This window comes from Osmerus eperlanus, chromosome 10 (genome assembly GCF_963692335.1).
Source record: "Osmerus eperlanus chromosome 10, fOsmEpe2.1, whole genome shotgun sequence".
Lineage (NCBI taxonomy): Eukaryota > Metazoa > Chordata > Actinopteri > Osmeriformes > Osmeridae > Osmerus > Osmerus eperlanus.
The window spans coordinates 2,568,453-2,592,195 of record NC_085027.1 but is presented as its reverse complement, the minus strand read 5'-3'; the positions used below and the strand labels follow the sequence as shown (position 1 = coordinate 2,592,195).

The 23,743-nt window shown below is 48.8% G+C and overlaps 1 protein-coding gene across 3 annotated transcripts in view; it reads right to left on the bottom strand.

Moving 5' to 3' along the window:
- Positions 1-23,743, bottom strand: part of arnt2 (aryl-hydrocarbon receptor nuclear translocator 2) — a 58,078-nt gene that overhangs the window by 16,448 nt on the left and 17,887 nt on the right. Inside the window, exons 1-9 of one of the 3 annotated variants that reach the window (XM_062472118.1) lie at positions 21,824-22,109; positions 17,253-17,367; positions 15,766-15,813; positions 12,677-12,878; positions 12,206-12,419; positions 5,687-5,789; positions 3,499-3,564; positions 3,091-3,176; positions 235-311 (exon numbers count right to left, since the gene is read on the bottom strand). In XM_062472118.1, coding sequence (XP_062328102.1) covers positions 235-311; positions 3,091-3,176; positions 3,499-3,564; positions 5,687-5,789; positions 12,206-12,419; positions 12,677-12,878; positions 15,766-15,813; positions 17,253-17,367; positions 21,824-21,854 — 942 coding nt within the window. In that variant the 5' untranslated portion in view covers positions 21,855-22,109. Of the gene's footprint in view, positions 1-234; positions 312-3,090; positions 3,177-3,498; positions 3,565-5,686; positions 5,790-12,205; positions 12,420-12,676; positions 12,891-15,765; positions 15,814-17,252; positions 17,368-21,823; positions 22,110-23,743 lie in introns of those variants that run through there. The other 2 variants (XM_062472117.1, XM_062472119.1) reach the window with 2 other exon arrangements.

Genomic DNA, 23,743 nt, shown 5'->3' with positions numbered 1-23,743 from the left:
TCAATTCGTCCTTTTCTAATTTAGGAGGACGGGGGAGAGACACGGCATGCTGGAAGTGGGGAGGGAGACAGGTGAGATTAGAGGTGGATTGTACGCGCTCTGCTGTGAGGTGACGCTGCGTAACCATGGTGACGCGAGGGTTGAGGGAGGTCAGGTTGCAGGTGGATGAAAGGAGAGGGGGAGAGGGTAAGAGCTGTTCTGAGATCTGTTAGAGACACACACACACACACATACCTGCAGTCTCCCGATGGCCACCAGGCAGTATTTACTGGTCTGACCAGCCTCTGTGTCTTCTTCTGGTATAGTCATACCTGGAGACAGGAGAGAGAGAGGAGAGAGACAGGAGGGGGAGAGAGAGACAGGGGAGAGGGAGACAGGAGAGAGACAGGAGAGAGGGAGACAGGAGAGAGGGAAGGGTAGAGAGAGACAGGGAGAGAGGGAGACAGGAGAGAGACAGGAGAGAGACAGGAGAGAGGGAGGGGGAGAGAGGAGAGGAGAGAGGGAGAGGAGAGACAGGAGAGAGGGAGGGGGAGAGAGGAGAGGAGAGAGGGAGAAAGAGAGAGAGGAGAGGGAGGGGGAGAGAGACAGAAGAGAGAGAGAAAGAGAGAGAAAGGGAAGGGGAGAGAGGAGAGGAGAGAGGGAGAGGAGAGACAGGAGAGAGGGAGGGGGGGAGAGGAGAGGAGAGAGGGAGAAAGAGAGAGAGGAGAGGGAGGGGGAGAGAGACAGAAGAGAGAGAGAAAGGGAAGGGGAGAGAGGAGAGGAGGGAGGGAGAAAGAGAGAGGAGAGAGGGAGGGGGAGAGAGGAGAGGAGAAGTTCGAGAGAAAGACGGGGATATTGAGAAAGAGAGGAGAGTGGGCGAGAGAGAGACAGCGGGACACAGAAAGAAAAGAGAGAGGGACAGGGAGACAGGGGGATACAGAGAGAGAGAAGAGAGAGAAAAACAATAAGAGAGCCGGGGACACAGTGAGCCAGCGTGAGCACAGAGATCCAGGCTCCTCAGACGAGGTGTAGCTGTGATGTTTCCCGTGTGAACAGTGAGGTGTTGACAGGTGATGGCCAGGCCAGCGCAGGCCGCACTCCCCTGCTCAAGTGGTAGGGGATCGTCTTGTTTACTCCTTCCAGCCAAAACACACATCAATCACAGCCATGCTGGCTCTGCACAACTGAAACGGAACAACACTACACATCCGTGTCTTGTTCCTCCACACAGGGAGAGATAATGAGCGTTAAGGAGAGAGACAACTCCAACAATTTGTTATCAGTTTTGCCATAGTAATTCCTGTCCTGTTTCCTTGACAGCGTGAAATCTTGTCATAATGGGGTGTGTTCCTCTGAAGGCTCATGGGAGGAGGGGAGAGGGACAACACGGCTTTCTAATGGAACTCAGCATGTGGGCCTGGGGGGAACAATACACCAGGACTCATCAGAGCGTGTGTGTGTGTGTGTGTGTTCATGGATTCAGACAGGCCGACAGGCCAGACAAACAGACAGACAGAGATCCAGACAGACAGGCAGAGAAAGAGACAGGGATTCAGACAGACAGGCAGACAGAGATTCAGACAGACAGGCAGACAGAGACAGGGATTCAGACAGACAGGCAGACAGAGACAGGGATTCAGACAGACAGGCAGACAGAGACAGGGATTCAGACAGACAGGCAGACAGAGACAGGGATTCAGACAGACAGGCAGACAGAGACAGGGATTCAGACAGACAGGCAGACAGAGACAGGGATTCAGACAGACAAGCAGACAGAGACAGGGATTCAGACAGACAGGCAGACAGAGACAGGGATTCAGACAGACAGGCAGACAGAGACAGGGATTCAGACAGACAGGCAGACAGAGACAGGGATTCAGACAGACAGGCAGGGATAACGAGGGCAGCTCTATCCTTATCCTCCTCATTACGACCTCCTTCCACGAGACACATCCAGATGGATGGACCTTCTGCTTGTGCGTGTGTGTGTACCGATAGTCATGCATGGAACAGTCCAGAACATTCCAATGTTCTATTTTAGGGTAGTGAAACATGTGTCAGTGATTTGCACGCATGTGGTGTGTGTGTACGAGCGTGTTTGCGTGTGTGTACGAGTGTGTTTGTGTGTGTGTGGGAGTGTTTGTGTGGAAATGTGCGATACCTGGATATGTTCCAACACTGTCCTCAAAGCTGGATTTCATGCTGTGTGATGGTTCATTTCCCACCCCCCCACCCCCAAGACACCTGGTCTATGCACAGGACTGATGGGAATACCAGGTTGGGGGTGTAGGGAACATTCCAGTCAGTTACTCTATAAACACTGGGATCAAAACACCCTCACTGAGTGTCTCAGTGAGGGTACGTGTCCGAGGTTGCAACAGACGACTGTTTTTGGACTCCAAATGTCCCAAGCCAGACTGAACTGTAATCACTAACACACACTCTGAATCCTGCTCACCCACACACTGGGACTCACCATCACACACACTCTGAACACACACACTTTGAGACCCTTGCAGGTGTGTGATGTGTGTGTGATGGTTCAGGTGGGAGCGACCTAGAGTCCAGGTCACACACACACACAGTCTGTCCTGTCTGGTGAGGAGCACTCACACAGTCTGTCCTGTCTGGTGAGGAGCACTCACACAGGGGGACAGGAGGGGAGAGGAGAGGAGGGGGGAGGAGAGGGGGAGCAGGGGGAGGGGGGGGGAGGAGAGGAGGGGGGAGGAGAGGGGGAGCAGGGGGAGGGGGGGGAGGAGAGGAGGGGGGAGGAGAGGGGGAGCAGGGGGAGGGGGGGGAGGAGAGGAGGGGGGAGGAGAGGAGGGGGGAGGAGAGGGGGAGCAGGGGGAGGGGGGAGGAGAGGAGGGGGGAGGAGAGGGGGAGCAGGGGGAGGGGGGAGGAGAGGAGGGGGGAGGAGAGGGGGAGCAGGGGGAGGGGGGGGGAGGAGAGGGGGAGCAGGGGGAGGGGGGGACACTGAACTGAGAGGAGCTACAATGAAGGAGGATTAAGAACAAGAAAATACTTGTTTGACGGTCATCTAGTATTATAGAGGACATAAGAAAAGAATGTGTGTGTGTGTGTGCGTGTATGAGCGTATGTGTGTGAGGATACCTGCAGGGGGCCATGCTTTGATGTAACCGGTACAGTGCACCACCGAGTACTGGGCCTCTCCTTCCTTAGATGGCCCCAGGCCATTCCTGTTAGAGAGAGGAGGGCAGATGTTTAGAATACACACACTTACACCCACGCTCACACACACACACACACACACACACACACACACACTCCCTACCACCCAAGTTCTATCCTGTGTCCTGCTCCATGTCAGAGGTGGTCCATAGCTGGAGAACATAACAACTATCTCTCACCTGGCTAGACGTGACTGGACCGGGAAGGACAAGGGGTCACACCAGGGTTCAGAGGGAGAGATGGGGAGGGAGAGGAGGGAGGGATGGAGAGGACAGAAGGGGTGGGGGTGAAGGAGGGGTGGAGATGGAGGTGCGGAGGTCCTGATCTCACCTGTATCTCTTCCTCATGTTGGACAGGCGGTTTAGAGAGATGTGGTCCAGAGGAGCACTGCCACACCTGGGGACAAACAGAACACCCTTCATTATACCGACACACACACACACACTCACACACACACACACAGAGTACACACTCACACACACACACACACACACAGAGTACACACTCACACACAGATCAGGCGCACACGCATGTACGCACATGGATGCTCATACACACACACATACACACACACACACACACACTGGTGCTCCCAGCCCAGGAGAAGCCAGACTGGGTTTCATTTGCTCTGTTTGTGTTGCCGAGCACCATGGAAAGACCTTAGGAACAACAATCAATCTGAAACCAGAGTTCTGTTATTGTACATCTGGTGACTGGCTCAGACTCTGAGAGAAACCATTCTGATAAATAAACCGCGATAAGAGATTTGTGTTGCTAAATCGAGAGAATACTGATATGGCTGAACTTTAATGTCTGGAATGTGAACCAGTCCTTGGAGCACGAATGGACAGATCCCCCCTCCCCCCTCCCCCCACCCCCCTCACTGATCTAGTGAACAAAAGGTGAGGTTACACAAGAAGGTCTGGATCTAATATCCACTTCCTTAAAATGATGTGTGGAAACATTCCTTTTCCCTGTGCTGTGATCCACGCAGCGCTGTGTCTGAGCGTGTGTGCGGGTCAGCGAGTGCGTGTGTCTCTCTCCAACACTGAACTCCGCACGCCGTTCCAATTTACGAAGGGCCTTCTCAAATAGCGTTCTATGAGACAACACACATTCCTGTGTCCATTCCACCAGCAGAAACACATCTGTGAGGAGGATGAGGGGGATATCTCTCCTGACTGGACCAAACAAACAGCAACAGCCCAGTCGACACGGAGCCCCAGATGCCATCATGCAACGGAAACCTGCCAGGAATAGTGTGTGACGTTTTCCTGGGCTAAAAATAAAAACGGCTTTGATTCATCATAGGAATGTCTCGATCAAAATACTGTTTAGCAAGACGATGAAACAGGCAATGTCTTCCAAAGTGAGAAGAGAGTGTGTGTGTGTGTAAGTGTGTCTGTGTAAGTGTGTGTTGTAAGTGTGTGTGTGTGTGTGTGTATGTGTGTGTGTGTGTGAGTGTTTAAGTGTGTGTAAGTGTGTGTGTGTGTGTGTGTAAGTGTGTGTGTAAGTGTGTGTGTGTGTAAGTGTGTGTGTAAGTGTGTGTGTAAGTGTGTGTGTGTGTGATTGTGAGTATGCATATGTGTAAATGAATCAAATGTAAATGTAAAAAGTAAAATGCGCGTGTCTAAGACGAGGACCATATTGCGTAAGCACGAGTGTGGATGTATAGCGGAGTGAGAAGGCTGTATTCCAACAGACTGTAATGATTATTGTAGTCTCTGCACCTGTCATGCATAATTATCTATGAAGCGAGGCGACATCAATCATCTAACCAATAACTCTGGGGAATAAAAAATATGCATGTCCTCACGTTGAGATGGGAAGCATATGGCTGCGTAGCTGGAGGGTGTGAGGTAAGATCTGGAGGCACGCACATCCCTGTCTCCACACAGGTGCAAATCCTCCCCGGATCACAGCGCTCTTAAGGATAAGGTGTGTGTGTCACGGCTGGTTGGAGCCTAAACCAAGGTGTTTGGGACGGCTGTATAACTCAAACACACCTTCAAGGTGTGTGTGTGTAGCCCTGGACCCTTAGCTGTCAGAGGGAGCACTAACTGGACAGGCTGTGAGGCACCCAGATGTGTACAAAGACTAACACACACTCGCAAACACACATATACACACACTCACACTCACACAAACAGACACTCACTCACGCACACCCACACTAGGGGTGGGAATCTTTTGGTACCTTACGATTCAAATTGATTCTTGGGGTCACAAATCGATTACAAATCAACTCACGATTTTGTTCGATTTCTAATCAAAAAATAAAAATTATTAAAAAACATTTACAAAAAATTAATAAAAAAATATTTTTTACATTTGTGAATCAATGTGAAATGCGATTCAAATGTGATTCATTTTTTCCCCCCACCCCTAACCCAAACTCACCCTCCCTCATATATGTGTCACACACACCTCATCCATACACACTCACACACACACACAGTCACACACACACACACACCTCATCCACACACACACCTCATCCACACACGGTCACACACACCTCATCCTGCAGATAAAGGAGCGTCTGGAGCCCATGCACATCCTCATGGAGGACTGCTGGCCCTCCTTCTTCACTGTGCCGGTCTTCAGGTCCAGAATACGCCCTGCGGACACACACAGAGCACATCAGGGAACAGCTAGCACACACACTCACATTTAGACATTTAGCAGACGCTCTTATCCAGAGCGACTTACATGGAGTACAGGGACATTCTCCCCGAGGCAAGTAGGGTTAAGTGCCTTGCCCAAGGACACAATGTAATTTTTCACGGCCGGGAATCGAACCGGCAACCTTCTGATTACTAGCCCGATTCCCTAACCGCTCAGCCATCTGACACACACATTATACATCTTAATACACACACACACACACACACATGTATACAGGCACACATATACACACACACACGTACGTACACAGTTATACACACACACAGAGTAGACACACACACACATACACACACAAATTCATCTACACACAGACACGCAAGCGTAGAAGAAGCTCGTCCTCTACTGTCGACTCTGCGTTCCTGGAGATCTGGGTCCGTGCTATCATTCAGACAGACCACAGGCCCGCTAACAGCACTTAGAGAGGGAGACAGAGAAGGGAGGCTGGAGGAAGAGAGAGGCTCAGGCAGACATTCTCCGCTAATCTAATCAAAGTACAACAATCTGATAGCTTCCTCCTCTTAACACTCGATAAGCGGCCGGGGAAGGAGAGGATGAAAACATCCCAGATAAATACACAGCGGAGCAACAACGTTCGTGTTGCCAAGGAGCCTCAGACCGTGTGTGTGTGTGCGCACGCTAACTCCCTGTCCTACTGATCCATGTGTGACCTCGGCTACCCGACGGTTGTTTGCGTGATGTCAGTACTCAGTCATGTCCACTAGCAGATGAAGGTTGCTGATGTTGGCACGGCGACAGAGAGGACGACTGTGAGGCTGCTGGGGTCTCAAGAGAAGAGTCGAACCGGAGGAAGCCCAGAAGTCAGGGAAACTTCTGGACCTTCAGGAGGTTGCGATGGGGGTGTGGGCTGGAGATGTGGGCTGGGGATTTGGGTGTGGGGATGTGGGCTGGAGATGTGGGCTGGGGATTTGGATGTGGGGATGTGGGCTGGAGATGTGGGTCTGGGGATGTGGGTGTGGGCTGGGGGTGTGGGGATGTGGGTGTGGGGATGTGGGTGTGGGGATGTGGGCTGGAGATGTGGGTCTGGGGATGTGGGTGTGGGCTGGGGGTGTGGGGATGTGGGTGTGGGGATGTGGGCTGGGGTGTTGGGATGTAAGCTGGGGGTGTGGATGTGGGCTGGGGATGTGGGTTGTGGATGTGGGCTGGGGGTGTGGATGTGGGGATGTGGGCTGGGGATGGGAGCTGAGGATGTGGGCTGTGGAGTTCTGGCTGACCCAGGTAAAGGTGATCAGCAGGAGGTTCTGCAGTGTGATTCTCCAGGGCAGAGAAGCCTAACCCTAACCCTCTGGGGCATCACAGCAGACCAAACATGTCTTCCATGACCACCTGCAGCTCTCCCCATGGTCCTGAAGCTGCCCAGAGAGACCTGGGATGAAGAGAAAACCTGTCTGAGATCACAGCTTCCTAGAGCCAGGCTTCTAGCAGGGCTCTCTGCTGGGGCTGGAGTTCTGAGGTTGGGGCTATAGGGCAGGGACTATGGGGCTGGAGTTCTGAGGCTGGGGCTATAGGGCAGGGACTATGGGGCTGGAGTTCTGAGGCTGGGGCTATAGGGCAGGGACTATGGGGCTGGAGTTCTGAGGTTGGGGCTATAGGGCAGGGACTATGGGGCTGGAGTTCTGAGGCTGGGACTATGGGGCAGGAGCTATATGGCTGGGGCTATAGGGCTGGGGCTATAGGGCAGGGACTATGGGGCTGGAGTTCTGAGGTTGGGGCTATAGGGCAGGGACTATGGGGCTGGAGTTTTGAGGCTGGGACTATGGGGCTGGAGTTTTGAGGCTGGGACTATGGGGCAGGAGCTATATGGCTGGGGCTATAGGGCTGGGGCTATAGGGCAGGGGCTATAGGGATGGGGCTATAGGGCAGGGGCTATGGGGCTGGAGTTCTGAGGCTGGGACTATGGGGCAGGAGCTATATGGCTGGGGCTATAGGGCTGGGGCTATAGGGCAGGGGCTATAGGGCTGGGGCTATAGGGCAGGGGCTATAGGGCAGGGGCTATGGGGCTGGAGTTCTGAGGCTGGGGCTATAGGACTGGGGCTATAGGGCAGGGGCTATGGGGCTGGAGTTCTGAGGCTGGGGCTATAGGGCTGGGGCTATAGGGCAGGGGCTATGGGGCTGGAGTTCTGAGGCTGATGCTGGAGCTGGATGGGTACCTCACAGCAGGAGGGTGAAACACTGTTATGACTCCCCGCTGGGGTATGTAGCACAAACACAAAACAGACCTGCCATGCTAAACAAAAGTTCAGCCACATCATAATCGATTCCCTTCTGAGACACCAGAGCAGACACAGTATACATACCGTCGCCCCCACACACATACACACACATACGCACACTGTGGAACACAGGCAAACAAGTTCCTTAGTGTGTGCGTGAGTGAAGTTTCCTCTGTTGTGATTGGGTGATGTCATGTTCTAATGACGGGTGAACTTTAGTTTAGTTTCCAAGATATCAGATGAAGGATGGCAGATATGCAACACACACGCACAAACACCACCCACACACATACGCAGGATTGAAATTGCAGTAAGAGGCTTAATGATGTACCAAAATCAACCATAGTTTATTATGGTATGAGTAAGACAGTGGCTGAGGATTAGATACGTTTGTCCATTAATGCGTGCGAGTGTGTGGATGCGTGTGCAGTGTGTGGGTGTGTGTGGATGCGTGTGCAATGCGTGTGCAGTGTGTGGGTGTGCTTTTGTCTCAGTGTGAACAGTTTACTCTGGAACCAAGTGTCTGGGAATAACCCCAGGACAGAGGGGGAAGATAAACAGTGTAACACATCATCACAGGGCCCCAGCTGATGTCTCAGGACCTGTCTCTGCGTCCGGGTGCCAGGCTAGTTTGGCTACGCGTTTGTGTACGTGTGTGACTGGATGAGAGTAAACATACAGCACGCGGCGTCCCTGAGTGCGTCAGGTTCGTTTGTCTGAGATCTAACTGATGATTTCAGGGAAACTGGCAGGAAATTACTGGATCAACATATCTGACCCTCACCTACACACACACACACACACACACACACACTCACACTCACAGACAAATAAACGAGGGTATGAGAGGAGAAGCAGAGGAGAGGAGTTTGGAAGAGAACAGTAAAGTAAAAAGAGGTTCAGAGCAGTCCAGTGTGTCAGACAGGGTCTGTATACAGGCAGGGTCTGTAGACAGGCAGGGTCTGTAGACAGGCAGGGTCTGTAGACAGGCAGGGTCTGTAGACAGGCAGGGTCTGTAGACAGACAGGGTCTGTAGACAGGCAGGGTCTGTAGACAGACAGGGTCTGTAGACAGGCAGGGTCTGTAGACAGGCAGGGTCTGTAGACAGGCAGGGTCTGTAGACAGACAGGGTCTGTAGACAGACAGGGCTGTGCAGGCATGTATGTATGGATGCCTGCAGGAACCTCAGCTGGCATGGAGGCCCCGTCCCTGCACGCTCAGTATGCCAGCCACCACAACCCTCCTCCCCACACACACACACAACCCTCCTCCCCACACACACACAACCCTCCTCCCCCCCCCCCACACACACACAACCCTCCTCCCCCCCCCCACACACACACACACACACAACCCTGCTCCCCACACACACACAACCCTCCTCCCCCCCCCCACACACACACACACACAACCCTGCTCCCCACACACACACACACAACCCTGCTCCCCACACACACACACACAACCCTGCTCCCCACACACACAACCCTCACACACACCACTCCTCCCCACACACACACACACAACCCTCCTCCCCACACACACACACACACACACACACAACCCTGCTCCCCACACACACACACCGCCTCCCCAAAGCAACAACAGCAGCAGACCCCCGTCCCCTCCCCCTCCCAACACACATCTACGTAACAGTTTTGTTGTGGACTGCTCTTGTGCTGGTTTCCATGCAAAGCAGAGGCGTAATGATTTGCAGAGACAGGGGAGGATATAGTCCTTGGTAAACAGAATATTTAGTCACGGTTAACAGCAGACGGTAAGGCCCTGGGCTGTTTTCCTACCTTCGCAGTCTCACAGCGAAACCAAAATAAATATCTACGTGTCATTTCACATTAACCAGACATTGACTGGCCCAAGGCCTACACCCTCCTTCAATCTACAGCTCTACCTACACCCCTGTCACTCCCTCTCTCCATCCATCTGCTCCCTCATACATTTCTGATACATGAAAACTTTCTCTTATACCCGTTCTCTTGCTATATTCTATGTCTCTCTCTCTCTCTCTCTCTCTCTACATCTCCTTCTAATGAAAGAAAACCCACCAGAGTGGAGAAAAAGTGATGTGAAGCCAAACCCATACCTCTCTCCATCCCTCTTTTTCACCATCCTTCCTTCCTTCCCTCCCTCTCTCTATCCATCTCTCCAGCCATTTTTCCATCCCTCTATCCATCTCTCTCTCCATCTATCCTTCCCTTCCTCTCTCAATCCACCTCTCTCTCTCTCTCTCTCTGCATCCATCTTTCCCTCTCTCTCTCGATGCCACAGAGGAGAGAGAGGGAGACCCACAAAGCCATCATCTGTCACACGGAGGAGTCTCCTCATTTGCTACATCCCTGGCCCAATCACTTATCACTCTTCCTACATTATGTATGCTTAACCAATCAGCAATTCGGGCCTGCCAAGAGCTCATTGGGCATGCGTGGCGTGGGAGGAGAAATAGGTCTGGCAGGCTCCCTCCATCATTGAGAGGCATGGTGCTTATCAAAGACTCATCAGGAAAACCCCTCCTCGTTTATCTGGAACTCCCTGGCAGACCAGAGACGGAGGACGTTGGTGGATAAATCAGGTTCCAGGTTGGTGGAGGAAGGAGGTCTCCTCGGTAAGTAGCAGTTTGTCAGAGTTTGCTCTTGGTGAGGGGGAGCGTGTGTTTGGGTGAGGGAGGCATCGGACCACCTCCTCCGATAGCTGCTTTAACAGGAGGTGAGACCCTGCTCCATCTTCACAGAGACCAGCAGGCACTGTGACACCTACCAATGCAGCTGAGCTGTGGTCTCTACTAGAGAGACCTACAGTACTGTGCAAAAGCCTTGGGTCCCAAGATTTTCAAAAAAGAAAGCACAACCGCTCTTAATAAATAACAAAACAAAGGTTTTCTCAACATTGCACTTTTATACTGCCCCATAAAGAAGACCAACATTTTGTTATATTTAAGACAATATTCATGTAACGAATCTTGACTTTTCACAGTCCTGTGCCTGTATTCTAGTCTGAGCATGACAGGCTACTGTTGCTGACATCTCTAGCTGCCTCCATCACCGTGGCTACGGTACAGACAGCGACAACTGGCCGACAGAAAACAACAAGCACGCTGGCCTCGCTCAACCCTGTGTTCCCTCTCTCTTAGATCTCTGGCAAACACTGGCATTCCACAGACTTACATCGCGGAAACACGCACATACAGACCCCCCCACACACACACACGCAGACACCCCCCCACACACAGACCCACTCACACAAAAACACGCCCCCCCCACACACACACACACAGACATGCAGACCCCCCCCACACTCAGATACACTCTGGTTTAGTTCCACAGAATTCTTCTGAAATACACATTTCAGTGGAAGGACACATTCATCACTTCAAAGGGCAGAGAATGTGGTGTGTGTGGTGTGTGTGCGTGGTGTGTAACGTGGAGAGATTATTGCATTATATGGATTACATGCTCACATAGGGTAATCTGTGTGTTTTGTGGCTGACTAGCGGTCCTAAACTATAAACAAACGGAGAGACATATAAACAAAATGAAAAACTGACAGAAAGCTGGATTGAAAGTCAGAGACACAGACAAAATGACAGACTGGAAGATAGACAGGCAGAGATCTCTACACTAAGAGGGGCTGGAAGAGAGACAGGCAGAGATCTCTACACTAAGAGAGGCTGGAAGAGAGACAGGCAGAGATCTCTACACTAAGAGAGGCTGGAAGAGAGACAGGCAGAGATCTCTACACTAAGAGGGGCTCAGCGTGCGCAGAAGTGAAGGAGAATAGCTGTGTGTGCAGCTCCCTCTAGTGGACGCGTTCATAATGTCTGCTACACCTCCCTGTGTCTGGACAGAGCCATGCGGCCTGAATACACACATTCAAACATGAACACACACACACACACATTCAAACATGAACACACACACACACACATTCAAACATGAACACACACACATTCAAACATGAATACACATTCAAACATAAACACACACACACACTCAAACATGAACACACACACGCACACATTCAAACAAACACACACACACGAACACACTCAAAACATGAACACAAACATGAACACACACACACGTGCGCGAGCGCGGCCCTCCTACCCGTCATGGAGTTCTCTGAGGTGCTGAGTTGCTCCCGCAGCTTGTCCACATCGTCGGGGTGCACCTGCTCGTACAGCGTGCTGCCGAACCACTCGGACTGGGTGTGGTTCAGCACCGGCGTCACCGAGTCCGACACGTAGATCACACGGCCCGTCTCCGCCGCGACCACAAACAGGAAGCCGTCCGCAGCCTCCAGGATCAGGTGCTTCAGTTCCTGTTGGTGGAAACAGAGATGCTCGTAAAAGGAGAGGGAGATGAGGAGAGGAGAGAGATGAGGAGAGGAGAGAGATGAGGAGAGATCGAAGCATCAAGGTGGGAGAGACGAGAAAAGGAGAGACGAGTAGAAGAGAGCCGCGTAGAGGATAAGACACAAAGGGAGAGATGCAGAAAGGAGAGAGATGAGTAGAGGAGAGCATGCTGTGGCGGGGAGGCCCTGATGAGCCTGCCTGGGTGTGTGGCTGTGACCAGCACCTGCTCAGTGAGGAAGGAGGGCTTGTAAGCTCCGTCTGTGGATGTGTTGCCCGTGCCCCTCATGGACTTCATGTGCGACACGGCCATCCGCAGGATGGTCAGCTTGTCGGGCTTGCGTGCCAGAGCGCTGCAGGTGGGCACCATGTCAGACAGCTCGGTGATGTACTGCGTCATCTTATTGCGACGTCGGCGCTCTATCTCGCTGTGGTTCTCTCTGGAACAGAGAGGCGGAGTTAAGACACCCAGGACCGTCCTGCTTGACTAGACAGCACCCTGTCACACCAGGAAGTACACTATGGAGACTGTGTAGAAACTGTCCAGTCATACCAGGAAGTACTGGTATTTATCTACTCTATGGTATTATTAATATACTCTATGGTACTTCCTGGTCCACAATGTTTCTGTTTAATCATGTGACATTATCTACGAGAAACACCACACCTTCCTACAGATGGACAGGGCACACACTTCCTTTCTAACTGACCTCTATATGATCTGTTAGCCTAGCAGAAAGGTTAACTAAGAGAACTGTGAGCATAGCAGTTTGTATAGTGTGAAGGGTGTTATAGGGTTAGGTCTCATTCTGCTGCTTCTGTAGGTGTCTGTGTTCTTCTGAGAATATAAAGACACAAACATTTATGTCCCAAGATGCTCGATTATGGAATTCTGTGAACATACATTTTTGTGACTATCTAATTCTGTGACCAATGGATTCTGACTGTAGATGGCGCTGTTGTCCCGCTTGAACTCGCTTGGCTAACCCTAACCTTAAACCGACTACCAGCTCAGACAGTGAGAAAATAAAGGTGAAAGCTTTTATTCACATCACAAATCTCATCTGCTTGTCATATTAGATTACATTCAGTGTAGTTGAAGCTGACTTGACATACAACTTCAGGCAACTATATATAAATGGGCCATCAGAATATGTGAACTCACTGTTTTACATGGCTGGAAATGCTCGTCACACCTACCATCTCACGTGACTTGGCGGTTTAACCAAATGACGGATTAGCACAGATGATGCTTTGCAAAAGATCATTATTATATCTGAAATGTATCGGTAATATTTGGAATTGGATGACTTGATCACTGTACCTCCAACGTCGATTTTTTTTCTCCAAAAACGAAGCCGAATAATAGTGGGTCTCTCCCAAGCTAGATAGGCTAGCTTAGTAGCAAGAGAAAAGGCTGACAGTTTGTGGCCGTGTATTAACGCAAGGACGGTGAACACATCAACAACGTTTGAGCTAGCTCTAACTTTTACAAACACGCTCAACTTTTCTATCTCACAATTTCTGCTCACCATTCCGTTTTCGTTGAGCTTTTGGATTTAAATTCTACACTTTATTGTCGGTTATTTGAGCAGCGCATTTTGACAACATTTCTCTAGTTATACTTAGCTTGGCTGATAGAAATTGTGCATAGTACAGTACCTAATCGTGCAAAAAAAAAAACATATCCACCCACATGCTGGCTAGCTAGCGAGGTCCGTTTGCTGGCAATACCAGCCTTGCATTGTGTCCTTGGGCAAGGCACTTCACCCTAAACCCCATATTTTCCCCACATATTCCATATATTCTGGTTCATGTATAGTCCAGACTGTGTTAGCTACATTAGCTATGTAGCATTCTGCTTCATATATAGTCTATCCAGACTGTGTCAGCTCTAACTGCTGTTTGTCTCTGTCGTTTTTCAACAGGTGTGAGGTGTGCAGGGTTCATCGAGCTGAGAGGGCTAGAAGGACAGCGCTGTGAGCAGGTGTGAGCAGGTGTGTGCACCCTGGCTGAAGTCCTCTGGCAGAGCTGTAACCTAGGCCTACCTGGCATATCTCTCCTTATCACCTGGAATCTGATCATCATCATACCTGTGAACAGGAGAGAGGACAGAATGTAACACAGGTCAGCACACACATGTACACACACCTAAGCAGCAATATGGACAGTAGTCTTAACTGGCTGGCTCACTATTCTAAACTCATCTGTGTATCGCTAGATCATGAGGATGTGTGTTATATGGTTGGGCTTATGCTCAGGGCATGCAGGGGAAGAAATCTGTCCTACCAGGCTGTGTAACAGTCATGACACAGTACTGAAGCTGTTATGCTTATGTAGCGTGGCTCAATGTAGCGATTAGGATAGCATGCGAAGCTACAAGTATTTGTTTCCCTCCAGTGGACAGACTGAGTGAGAAACAGAAATCTAAAACAGCCTGTTATCCCTCCACATCCTGTACCAAACAATGGGGGGATGATCTATGGAGACTGAGTGGTCATGCTGTAATGCAGATGCTGAGACCAATTTTAAAACAGGGTATGGTACAATCAGGTTGTTGGATGTATGGACTATAGACCAGTGGCTCTCAATCCTGGTCCTCGAGCCCCCCTGCCCTGCATGTTCTAGATGTTTCCCTGGGGCATTACCAAGCTCTGATAATGACCCATTCATTTAAATTTAAATGAGGTATGCTGGAGCAAGGAATCGTCTAGAACACGCAGGGCAGGAGGGAATGAGGAACAGGATTGAGAACCACTGCTCTAGACAAGCCAGTTTGAGGTAGCACTGTGCTTCTCATAACAGACTGGTGATTCCTCCTTTCGCCATCAGAGGGCGCTGTCTCCTCGCCCCTGCTCAAGTTAACAGAGCAGGGCGTGCGCTGCCAGCCAGGGACAAAACGGACACACATCATCCTCCTCTAAAAGAAACCACGAAGAACCACATGTTGAAAGAAAAATATGTGAGAGAATGTCTGGGATGAAGTTGATGCTGGAGAAACAAACAGGTGAGAAACAGCCCAGATGATCAAATCAAACACACTCAATGTCAAACTACGGCTCTGGCTAACGTCACAGCATGTCCACACTGAGTCTAAGTTAAATATACACAAAAATGACTGTTAAAATTATAAAACCATATTTATACAAAAAAAAATATGATTAGGGTGACTGAATCATGTAGGCTCACTTGAGACCCATCAACAGACCATGAACTCTAAAGCTTTCTAACTCAACTGCTGTTCAAACACAGAATTCTCCTTACGAATGGAGGAACATACTGTACTGAGGACTTTTTTCCCCCCACTGCTCTCACCTTGAAAATTTGCTAGGCCCTTCTCCATCCTCGTCGTCAAACTCCATCCTGCAAGAGAAGAGAACACACAGTCCATGAGATGGCCTGGTCCTCCACTGGAGAACCGTTACTTATTCTGTGGTTGAGGGACTGCAGAAGTCTCATCAGATTGAAACCTAACTCTGGGCCCCTGACAGGAAGTGAAGACGCGTTCGATACAAGAAGTTCCATACAGGAAGTTGTAGCTCTAGTTCTCTGCTGACACTGTGACTTAGTTAGGGACTGTTTTTCTTCTTTCCGTGGTACTAGTCTGTGATGTTGCTTCCAGTCACTGAGGGAGGAGAGGGTGAGCGGACCGCCTTACTCAGCAGCCTGTCTCTCTCAGAGCTAACGGCTTCACACCAGCTGCCAGGGGAAGTGATGAAACACCGGAGCGTTTCTCTACCCTGGAAGGCTTCCACACGTGTCAACATGACATCAGGACGGTTGCAGAGAGCTGGAATACACTTTATGTGAGGCAAGGCCTAGTTACCATAGCTGCCAAGTCACAGTGATGGCTGGACTACACTTCCCCTGACACATTCTGTTTGGGAGAGGAACCAGGAAGGGAAGGTTCAAAGCCTGTTACCGCAGCTGTCTGGGTGATTTGTTGCAGCGGCTCTTCCCATTTTTACTCAAGGTTGCCGATGTAGTAGATAGTAGATAATAAGCAGATACGTCTACGCGTTACCATGGCAACTAACGAAAGTATAAGTGAACGTGTCACGGTTGTCCCGAGGACACGAAGCCTGGCTGTGGGACTGCCTCGAATGCATCCCTGTCATGCCAAAGCAGACCTGCCTCCACTGTGTAGGAGTGTTCTCTGGGTTCAGCATGTGTGTGTGAAAGTGTGTGTGTGTGTGTGTGTGTAGGGGGGGGGGGCAGCGTAGGAGGCTAAGAGGTGCCAACTATGAGGGCGGCATCTTTCCATGGCTGGCCAGTAACCAGGACAACGGTTAGGATTGTTGTCCTGCTACTGTGGTGTGTATGAGTACAAACACACGCATGTACATGTACATGCACAAAAATAGACAAATACAGATTAATAAATACATAACACACACTGTCCACATTTCCAGGGTGCTGGGTGTGTCTGTTTGGTGCTTCAGTTTCTATAGACGCACAGTTTGAGTGCATGGGAGTTCACCACCTAGTCTGACATCTCAGGCATCACATAGCCTGTCATACTGGTTATCTCCGGCCATAAGCACATCACATTTCAACTTTATTGTGCTGTTTGTAACAAGTACAGGTACACTGGGATTCAAAGGTACACTGGGATTCAAAGGTACACTGGGATTCACAGGTACACTGGGATTCACAGGTAAACTGGGATTCACAGGTAAACTGGGATTCACAGGTAAACTGGGATTCACAGGTCCTGCTCGTCTTGCCTGAACCTATGATGAATCAGCATGATAGTTAAGATGTTGGCGATGTGAGGATTTAGCTACAGCGTGAATACTCACCCTCCCGACCTCCGTTTGCCCCCGCGTCCAGCCAAGGCTCCTCCCATCCTCACTTGGCCTGCCCCCACCACCGCCCCGGGCATGGACACTGCCCCCGGCAACTCACTGCCCATCTCTGCAGGAAGCAGGAACATGGAGAGCAGGTTATCATCGGGGTTAGCTAGCTGAGGTCATCCAGTCAGGTTGTCGGAACACGTCAAATAAAATTTTAAAAGTGTTGATTTAACACCGGGGAGTGTTAGTTGTAGTTTCACTGAGTGTCTACCGTCTTAAAAACTACTGGTGTCTAGTCAACACTTTCATATTTGCCGTGCAGTTTATCAGCGGTTAGCATCAGGGTATTGGCGGGTTATCGTAAGGTTAGACAAGCTAATCGCAAGGTTATCACATGCTAGCATCAGGCTAGTGTTGGATTATCAGTTGGCATATCATTAAACCCTGTTTGTGAGATTCGCAACCAGCTGGGAAAAACACGCAGCATTACATAAGGGCTGAAATCATCTCCGGTGCCCACACCACATTTACATTCAGTCATTTAGCAGACGCTCTTATCCAGAGCGACTTACAGTAAGTACAGGGACATTCCTCCCGAGGCAAGTAGGGTGAAGCGCCCAAGGACACAACGTCATTAGCCACAGCCGGGAATCGAACCAACAAGCTTCTGATTACTAGCCCGACTGCCTAACCGCTCAGCCATCTGACCCCACACCAAACGCCCTATACAGCCCATCGATACTGCTTGTCAATACTGAATCCAGAAACCCTAATGTTGTTAACACGGTCCTGTTCTGTTGCTGTGCTCATGGTCAATGAATGCTCTGGCTGTGACTCATACAGTTCTACCTACGTCCGACCACATGTGGAGGAATGTCCCTGTACTTACTGTAAGTCGCTCTGGATAAGAGCGTCTGCTACATGACTAAATAGGGAGTCAGGTGGCTGAGCGGTTAGGGAATCGGGCTAGTAATCAGAAGGTTGCTGGGTCGATTCCTGGCCGTGACAAATGACGTTGTGTCCTTGGGCAAGGCACTTCACCCTACTTGCCTCAGGGGGAATGTCCCTGTACTTACTGTAAGTCGCTCTGGATAAGTGCGTCTGCTAAATGACTAAAATGTAAAATGTGAATATACCTGTTTGTGAATAAGTCGGAAAGGGTGAACTTCAATGTTGCCCACTTCTGATTCTCAACCACCCACTTTTTGGCCTCCCTCCATCCCTGTCTCTCTCCTGGCCTCCAAACCTCTGTTTCTGGTCTGCTCACGTACCCAGATAGATGCTATGGATAGGCTAAACAGAGCCTCTGGTGTGCCCCAGTGAACCAGGCATCCCAGTTAATATTTGATACCATGTTCTTCTCTCCCTCTATCTTCTGCCAGCCTCAGGAAAACACTCTGCAGTGCAAAGTCAGACCCCGGCAAAGAGCAAGCCTGATATCATTCATTCATGAAGCCTGCCTATACAAACACAACCTCTTTACTCATGAGACACACACTGTACAAGATCCTTGTACAGAATGCAGAGCAAGCATTCCTATTCGGAATGAGTAAACCTCGTATCCTGACTCTCTGTTGTCCAACCTGAAGGAATGTGGCCTTTATTGGTTTGAATAGTAGCTGGTGTTACATGTCTGCTTGTTATCTCTGGAGGCTTCCATTTCTCCATCAAGGAAAAACACTGGAGCGGTTAATGATATGCATGATTCTCTCTCTCTCCCCCCCCCCCCCCCACCACCACCAACCCAATCACAGCCACATCTTCAGTCAGTCATTACCAAGCCCTGAGGTCAACTGCATTAATCAAGAGAGTTGTGGGACCAGTATTCAGAGTTTCTCCTTTTCAATCAGTCCTCTCTTTCAGACAAGGTTGTTTCTGCTCTCCCCCCCCCCCCCCCCCATCGGTCCTTTCAACCGCTCACTCCGTCAAAGAGCCTCAGGACATTTACTAGTCCGTAATAAACTTAAGTGAGCTAGAATACACACACAAGCACGCACACAGGCAAAGAAATACAAAACTATCTGATGTTGTTTCAATCCCCTTAAGCATGGAAAACCACTTCTCAAAGTAAACTTTAAACTTATCGATGTCCTTCTATTAGGGAAGAGAACCATATGCTAGGTCTAATTCACGAAGGATACCCTGGTGCTACAGATATTTAAATACCCCTTGTTTTGACAGACTGAAAAACCATAACTAGTGCAATAAGTAAATCTGAATCTAAATATCATGTCTTGACTTGTTAATAAACTCTATACAGGATGTTAATAGATACCCTTCTCCAGGAGCGTAAAGCATGAATGCGAATGTAAAGTCAGTGTAAAGTAAGTTAAGCACAGCGTAAAGCACACTCTGCTACCATGTAAGTGCCACATCACCGCATCTGAGAAGGAACATTTAAGGTGGCGTTGGAAACACTGAAAGGCTATGTTGCAGCTCCTTTTTTTTTTTACTGATCACTTGTGAGACACACATCCAGAGAAAGATCACGCTAACCTTATTAGATCATTGCACTTATCACACAGGCACAGGGCCAATCGGATCTCCGCCTGATCGGGATAATCCACCAATGACAGCGCACTCCCCCTACTCTCCCAGCAACTCGCATATACGAGGCCCCGATCCAGTCATCTAACGCGACCTTAGCTGTTCAGAGGAGGGGGGACGGACAACTGATCCCAGATCAGCAGGAACGTTTGACCTGTCTTAGGAACAGGCTCGTGTCATCATCGGATGCAGAGGCTTCAGATAGGCCTGCGCTGGTCTAATCTTACTGCACGCTTCCTCTGTTCAGCCACAGCTTATGGCATCGTTTAACCACAACAAACATGGCCTTGAAGCTTATTATATAATCTAAAAAAAAATAGGTTTGTTACTGGGGTGGTAGAAGAAACGATGAGCCTAGTGAAATCCCTTGTTGAATGGGTTTCAGATGAGATGGGGGAGGCCTGTGTGTGTTTGGTCGTATTGGTATGGGAGATGTCGGCCTTGTCCGCACACTCGCTCCCCTCGGAGGCAGAGAGAGGCCGGGTATACTGGCGTTTTTTTAATGGAGGGTCCTTCCCCGTTCTCCGGTGGCTGGCATTCTCATCTGCTCATTGTTCATTCAGACTCCTGCCTCAGGACTGTGTACGCGGCCAAGATGGTAATAACACGAACATTCTCACTCATTTTTCATCTTAATTTACATTACCAATGAGGTGAGAGAGAAATGAGAGGAAGGAGGGTGGGGGATGAAAGATGTAGAAAAATAAAGTGGGGTGGAGGAATTGTGGTGGAGATGGAGATATATATATAGATATAGGGAGGGAGGAGAGAAATTAAATAGAAAGAAATGGAGAGGGAGGGAGAGATGGCACATAGTTGCCTACTGTGGTAAAGCAAGATTGTAACTGAGTGGTATTAAGTTCAAATATAAAATGATTGCAGTTGATTGTTCATGTGTAACAAATGACTGTTTACGATCATTATTTGTTGCTGATATTAACAAAACTGCAACGAAACTACTGCTGAACACTTTAGCTTATACCACTGTCCTGTAGAAATGTACAATAAAGTGCTGTTTAACAAGACTTTGTTTAAGTGTTGTAATGTAATATTCCATACAGGAACACACGACCCTGTTGAGGCACCACGAACTATACACTGAGGTCAACATTATAGCGTTTAGCTTAGCTGGCCGAGCCTGCTTAACACACTAGAAATTGGCTTGCCCCCTATAGCTCCAGCAACAACTAATCTTGCGAACACGTTGTCCAAAAACGTTACACCCTTACAGGGAAGTTATTTGGTGTGTAACGATGGAACGGCCTTAGCGGGAAGGCTAACGACTGTGTTTCCGTGCCCTGGTCTTGAATGCTGCCATACCGTAAACGTTTATACATATTGACAACTGACATAGATAAAAGCAGCTAGATGTTTAAGGTGTTCAGCGAATAATTTACAGACAGCCAAAGTGCTGGGTAATTAGCTACCACACTCAATATGGCATTAAGGAAACTCCAGTGTCAAAACCTATCATCGAATCAACAGGCAAGGGACAGTGACATCAAAACAGTGACACTAGAGGTCCACCGTCATAAAATATGCCTTGACACGAAAAACGTTTCGATATCATTGTGTACGCTGTAAGCAAAGATATGCTAAAAAAAACCTTTGTATCATCGAGGAACTATTCAGAGAAATCAAAGCACGTAGGCTAGCTGGCTGCCAGGAACGAAGAACGACCAGCATCTCGTTTCGCCTTGAGATTCGGAAGCCTTAACATTTCAATCACTGCGATTATTAATAGTCTTTTTGCACATTGTATATGAAAATACTGCTTGTAAGGACACACGGTGACTGAAACAAAAGCATGTATTGGTCAGCTATCTAGAGGGAGCAGAAGGAGAGCTCGGTGGGGGAAGGGGATGCTGTGGAGCTCGCGCTGAGCCTGACGTTGCGGCTCTAAGCGCCTAGGATTTTACCCTCCTTTTGCTAAACGTCAAAAAATAACATTCGCGCTCTGTAAATATCCCGTATTATATCAGAATAGAAAACGAATTATAGTGTTTTCCTGTGGCGAAATCCAGACTCACCCGATGGATTGACCGCGGCTGGAGTTGCCATGTTGCCTCGATGGAAAAACAAAATGCAGCGATGAAAATGACGCACAATACGGCTGGAGAGCCCCGGGAGAGACAATCTACTCAGGGGTCTACTCAATCTACTCACGCGAGGCTCAGTTTAGCCGCCTATAGCCTCTCATGCATTAGTCCCGATTGAAAAAAATACACAATTAATGTTACGAAAAGACTTCTTTCTAGATCGCCTCGGCCCAATGCATATAATAAATTCCGTTCTCTTAGACTAAAACATGCAAGATGTCTGAGAGGTAGCACCGCGAGACTTCACTTGAATTAATTAATGCTTTATTCTCTGCTCAGTCAAATTAGAGTTTAATAATCTATCAAGGTAAAGCATTGATATAACGTATTGAAACGACAATATATTCATGTTGTATCAAAATGTTTTAGTAAGTTACATAATTAACTACGTAATTACATTTCAATGAGATTACAATATATACAGTTTTAACACCTTTTTTGGTGAAGACTTATTTCAGAGATCAAATCAGCTATTATCTGTAAAATGATTAAAATATAATCACAAAAATCTTTACAAATGTAAATACGTCTTCCAATTTAAACCCACGAGAAAACAAGGAACACACTACGTTCGACGGGGAGGAAGCAAAAGTAAGGGGAAGGACCATTCTTTAAAGACAGTTGGACGACAGTTGTTGATGTCAGTAACATGGGGTCAGAGTCATTAAAAGCTCTGATAATATAAGGTATTTCGATGGCAGTTACAGAACGTCAAATAAAGGAAGCATTCAACTTTTGGAGTGTAAGTTTACAAACCATGGGCTGGACTTACCACATATATGATCACGTTAAACACTTAAACACTGAAGTACGTTAAACTATTTCACAGGTGCACGTTAAACTATTTCACAAGTAAACTCCATGTGAAGACAGTGAGCTCAATGGACACCCTTGTAATTAGTGCTTAAGTTCTTCTCATTAGCTGTTTTTGTGTTCCTGTCAGCCTCAGGGTTGACTCGCCGTAAACAAAACGTCTCATTTGAATGTGTCTCTATTCCCCATAGCTTACCTAGCAGGGGGGAACATTGGAGGGCTGGTCCCTGTTTGCCTAGGGGGAGGAGTTTCGTGTTGCACCAGCACTTTGCTGTAATTCAACCACTCTCCTTTGTGACTGCCTGGTTCCTCCACCAGCTGCAATGACTTGGGCCTTTTCCTCTCTGTGGGGTCATTCAGTAGGAGGGCTCTCATGACCAGTCAGACCAGTGATTTTGGTCCAATCAGCACCCTGATACACCTCTCTTTGCCCAGTTACCCAGACATGTATTAAGCCGAGTCCTAAAGTAAGAAAACATCTCCATTGAAAAAATTGTTGGTCTAGGACTAGGTTTAATCCATGTCTGGGAACCTGGGCCTTAAGAGTTTAGATGGGAGGTGAAACACAGGGTTGGGAACACAGACGGGAACCAGAGGAGATGATATTGATCTTTACCAAGGAGGTCTATAACGCCAAGTCTACAATTGTAATTTGCTTTAATAAATAGTTTAGTATGCTTGGATTAATAATTAATGACCATAAAACAAACTAAAGCTTCAGCATCAGTAGCGATAGAGGACACTGACAGAGAACATCACAACAAGGACCAGTCGTTGCTCATTAAAGTATTGTGTTGTTATTTTGATCAATTTAAGAGAAAAACAGTGTTAAAAAGTTCTGGACGATTCTTGGATTGTTTTATGTGTGTGTGGTCAACGCAAGGTAACAGTAGCAGTAGGGGAGTCAGGTGGCTGAGTGGTTAGGGAATCGGGATAGTAATCTAAAGGTTGCCAGTTCGATTCCCGGCCGTGCAAAATGACGTTGTGTCTTTGGGCAAGGCACTTCACCCTACTTGCCTCGGGGGGAATGTCCCTGTA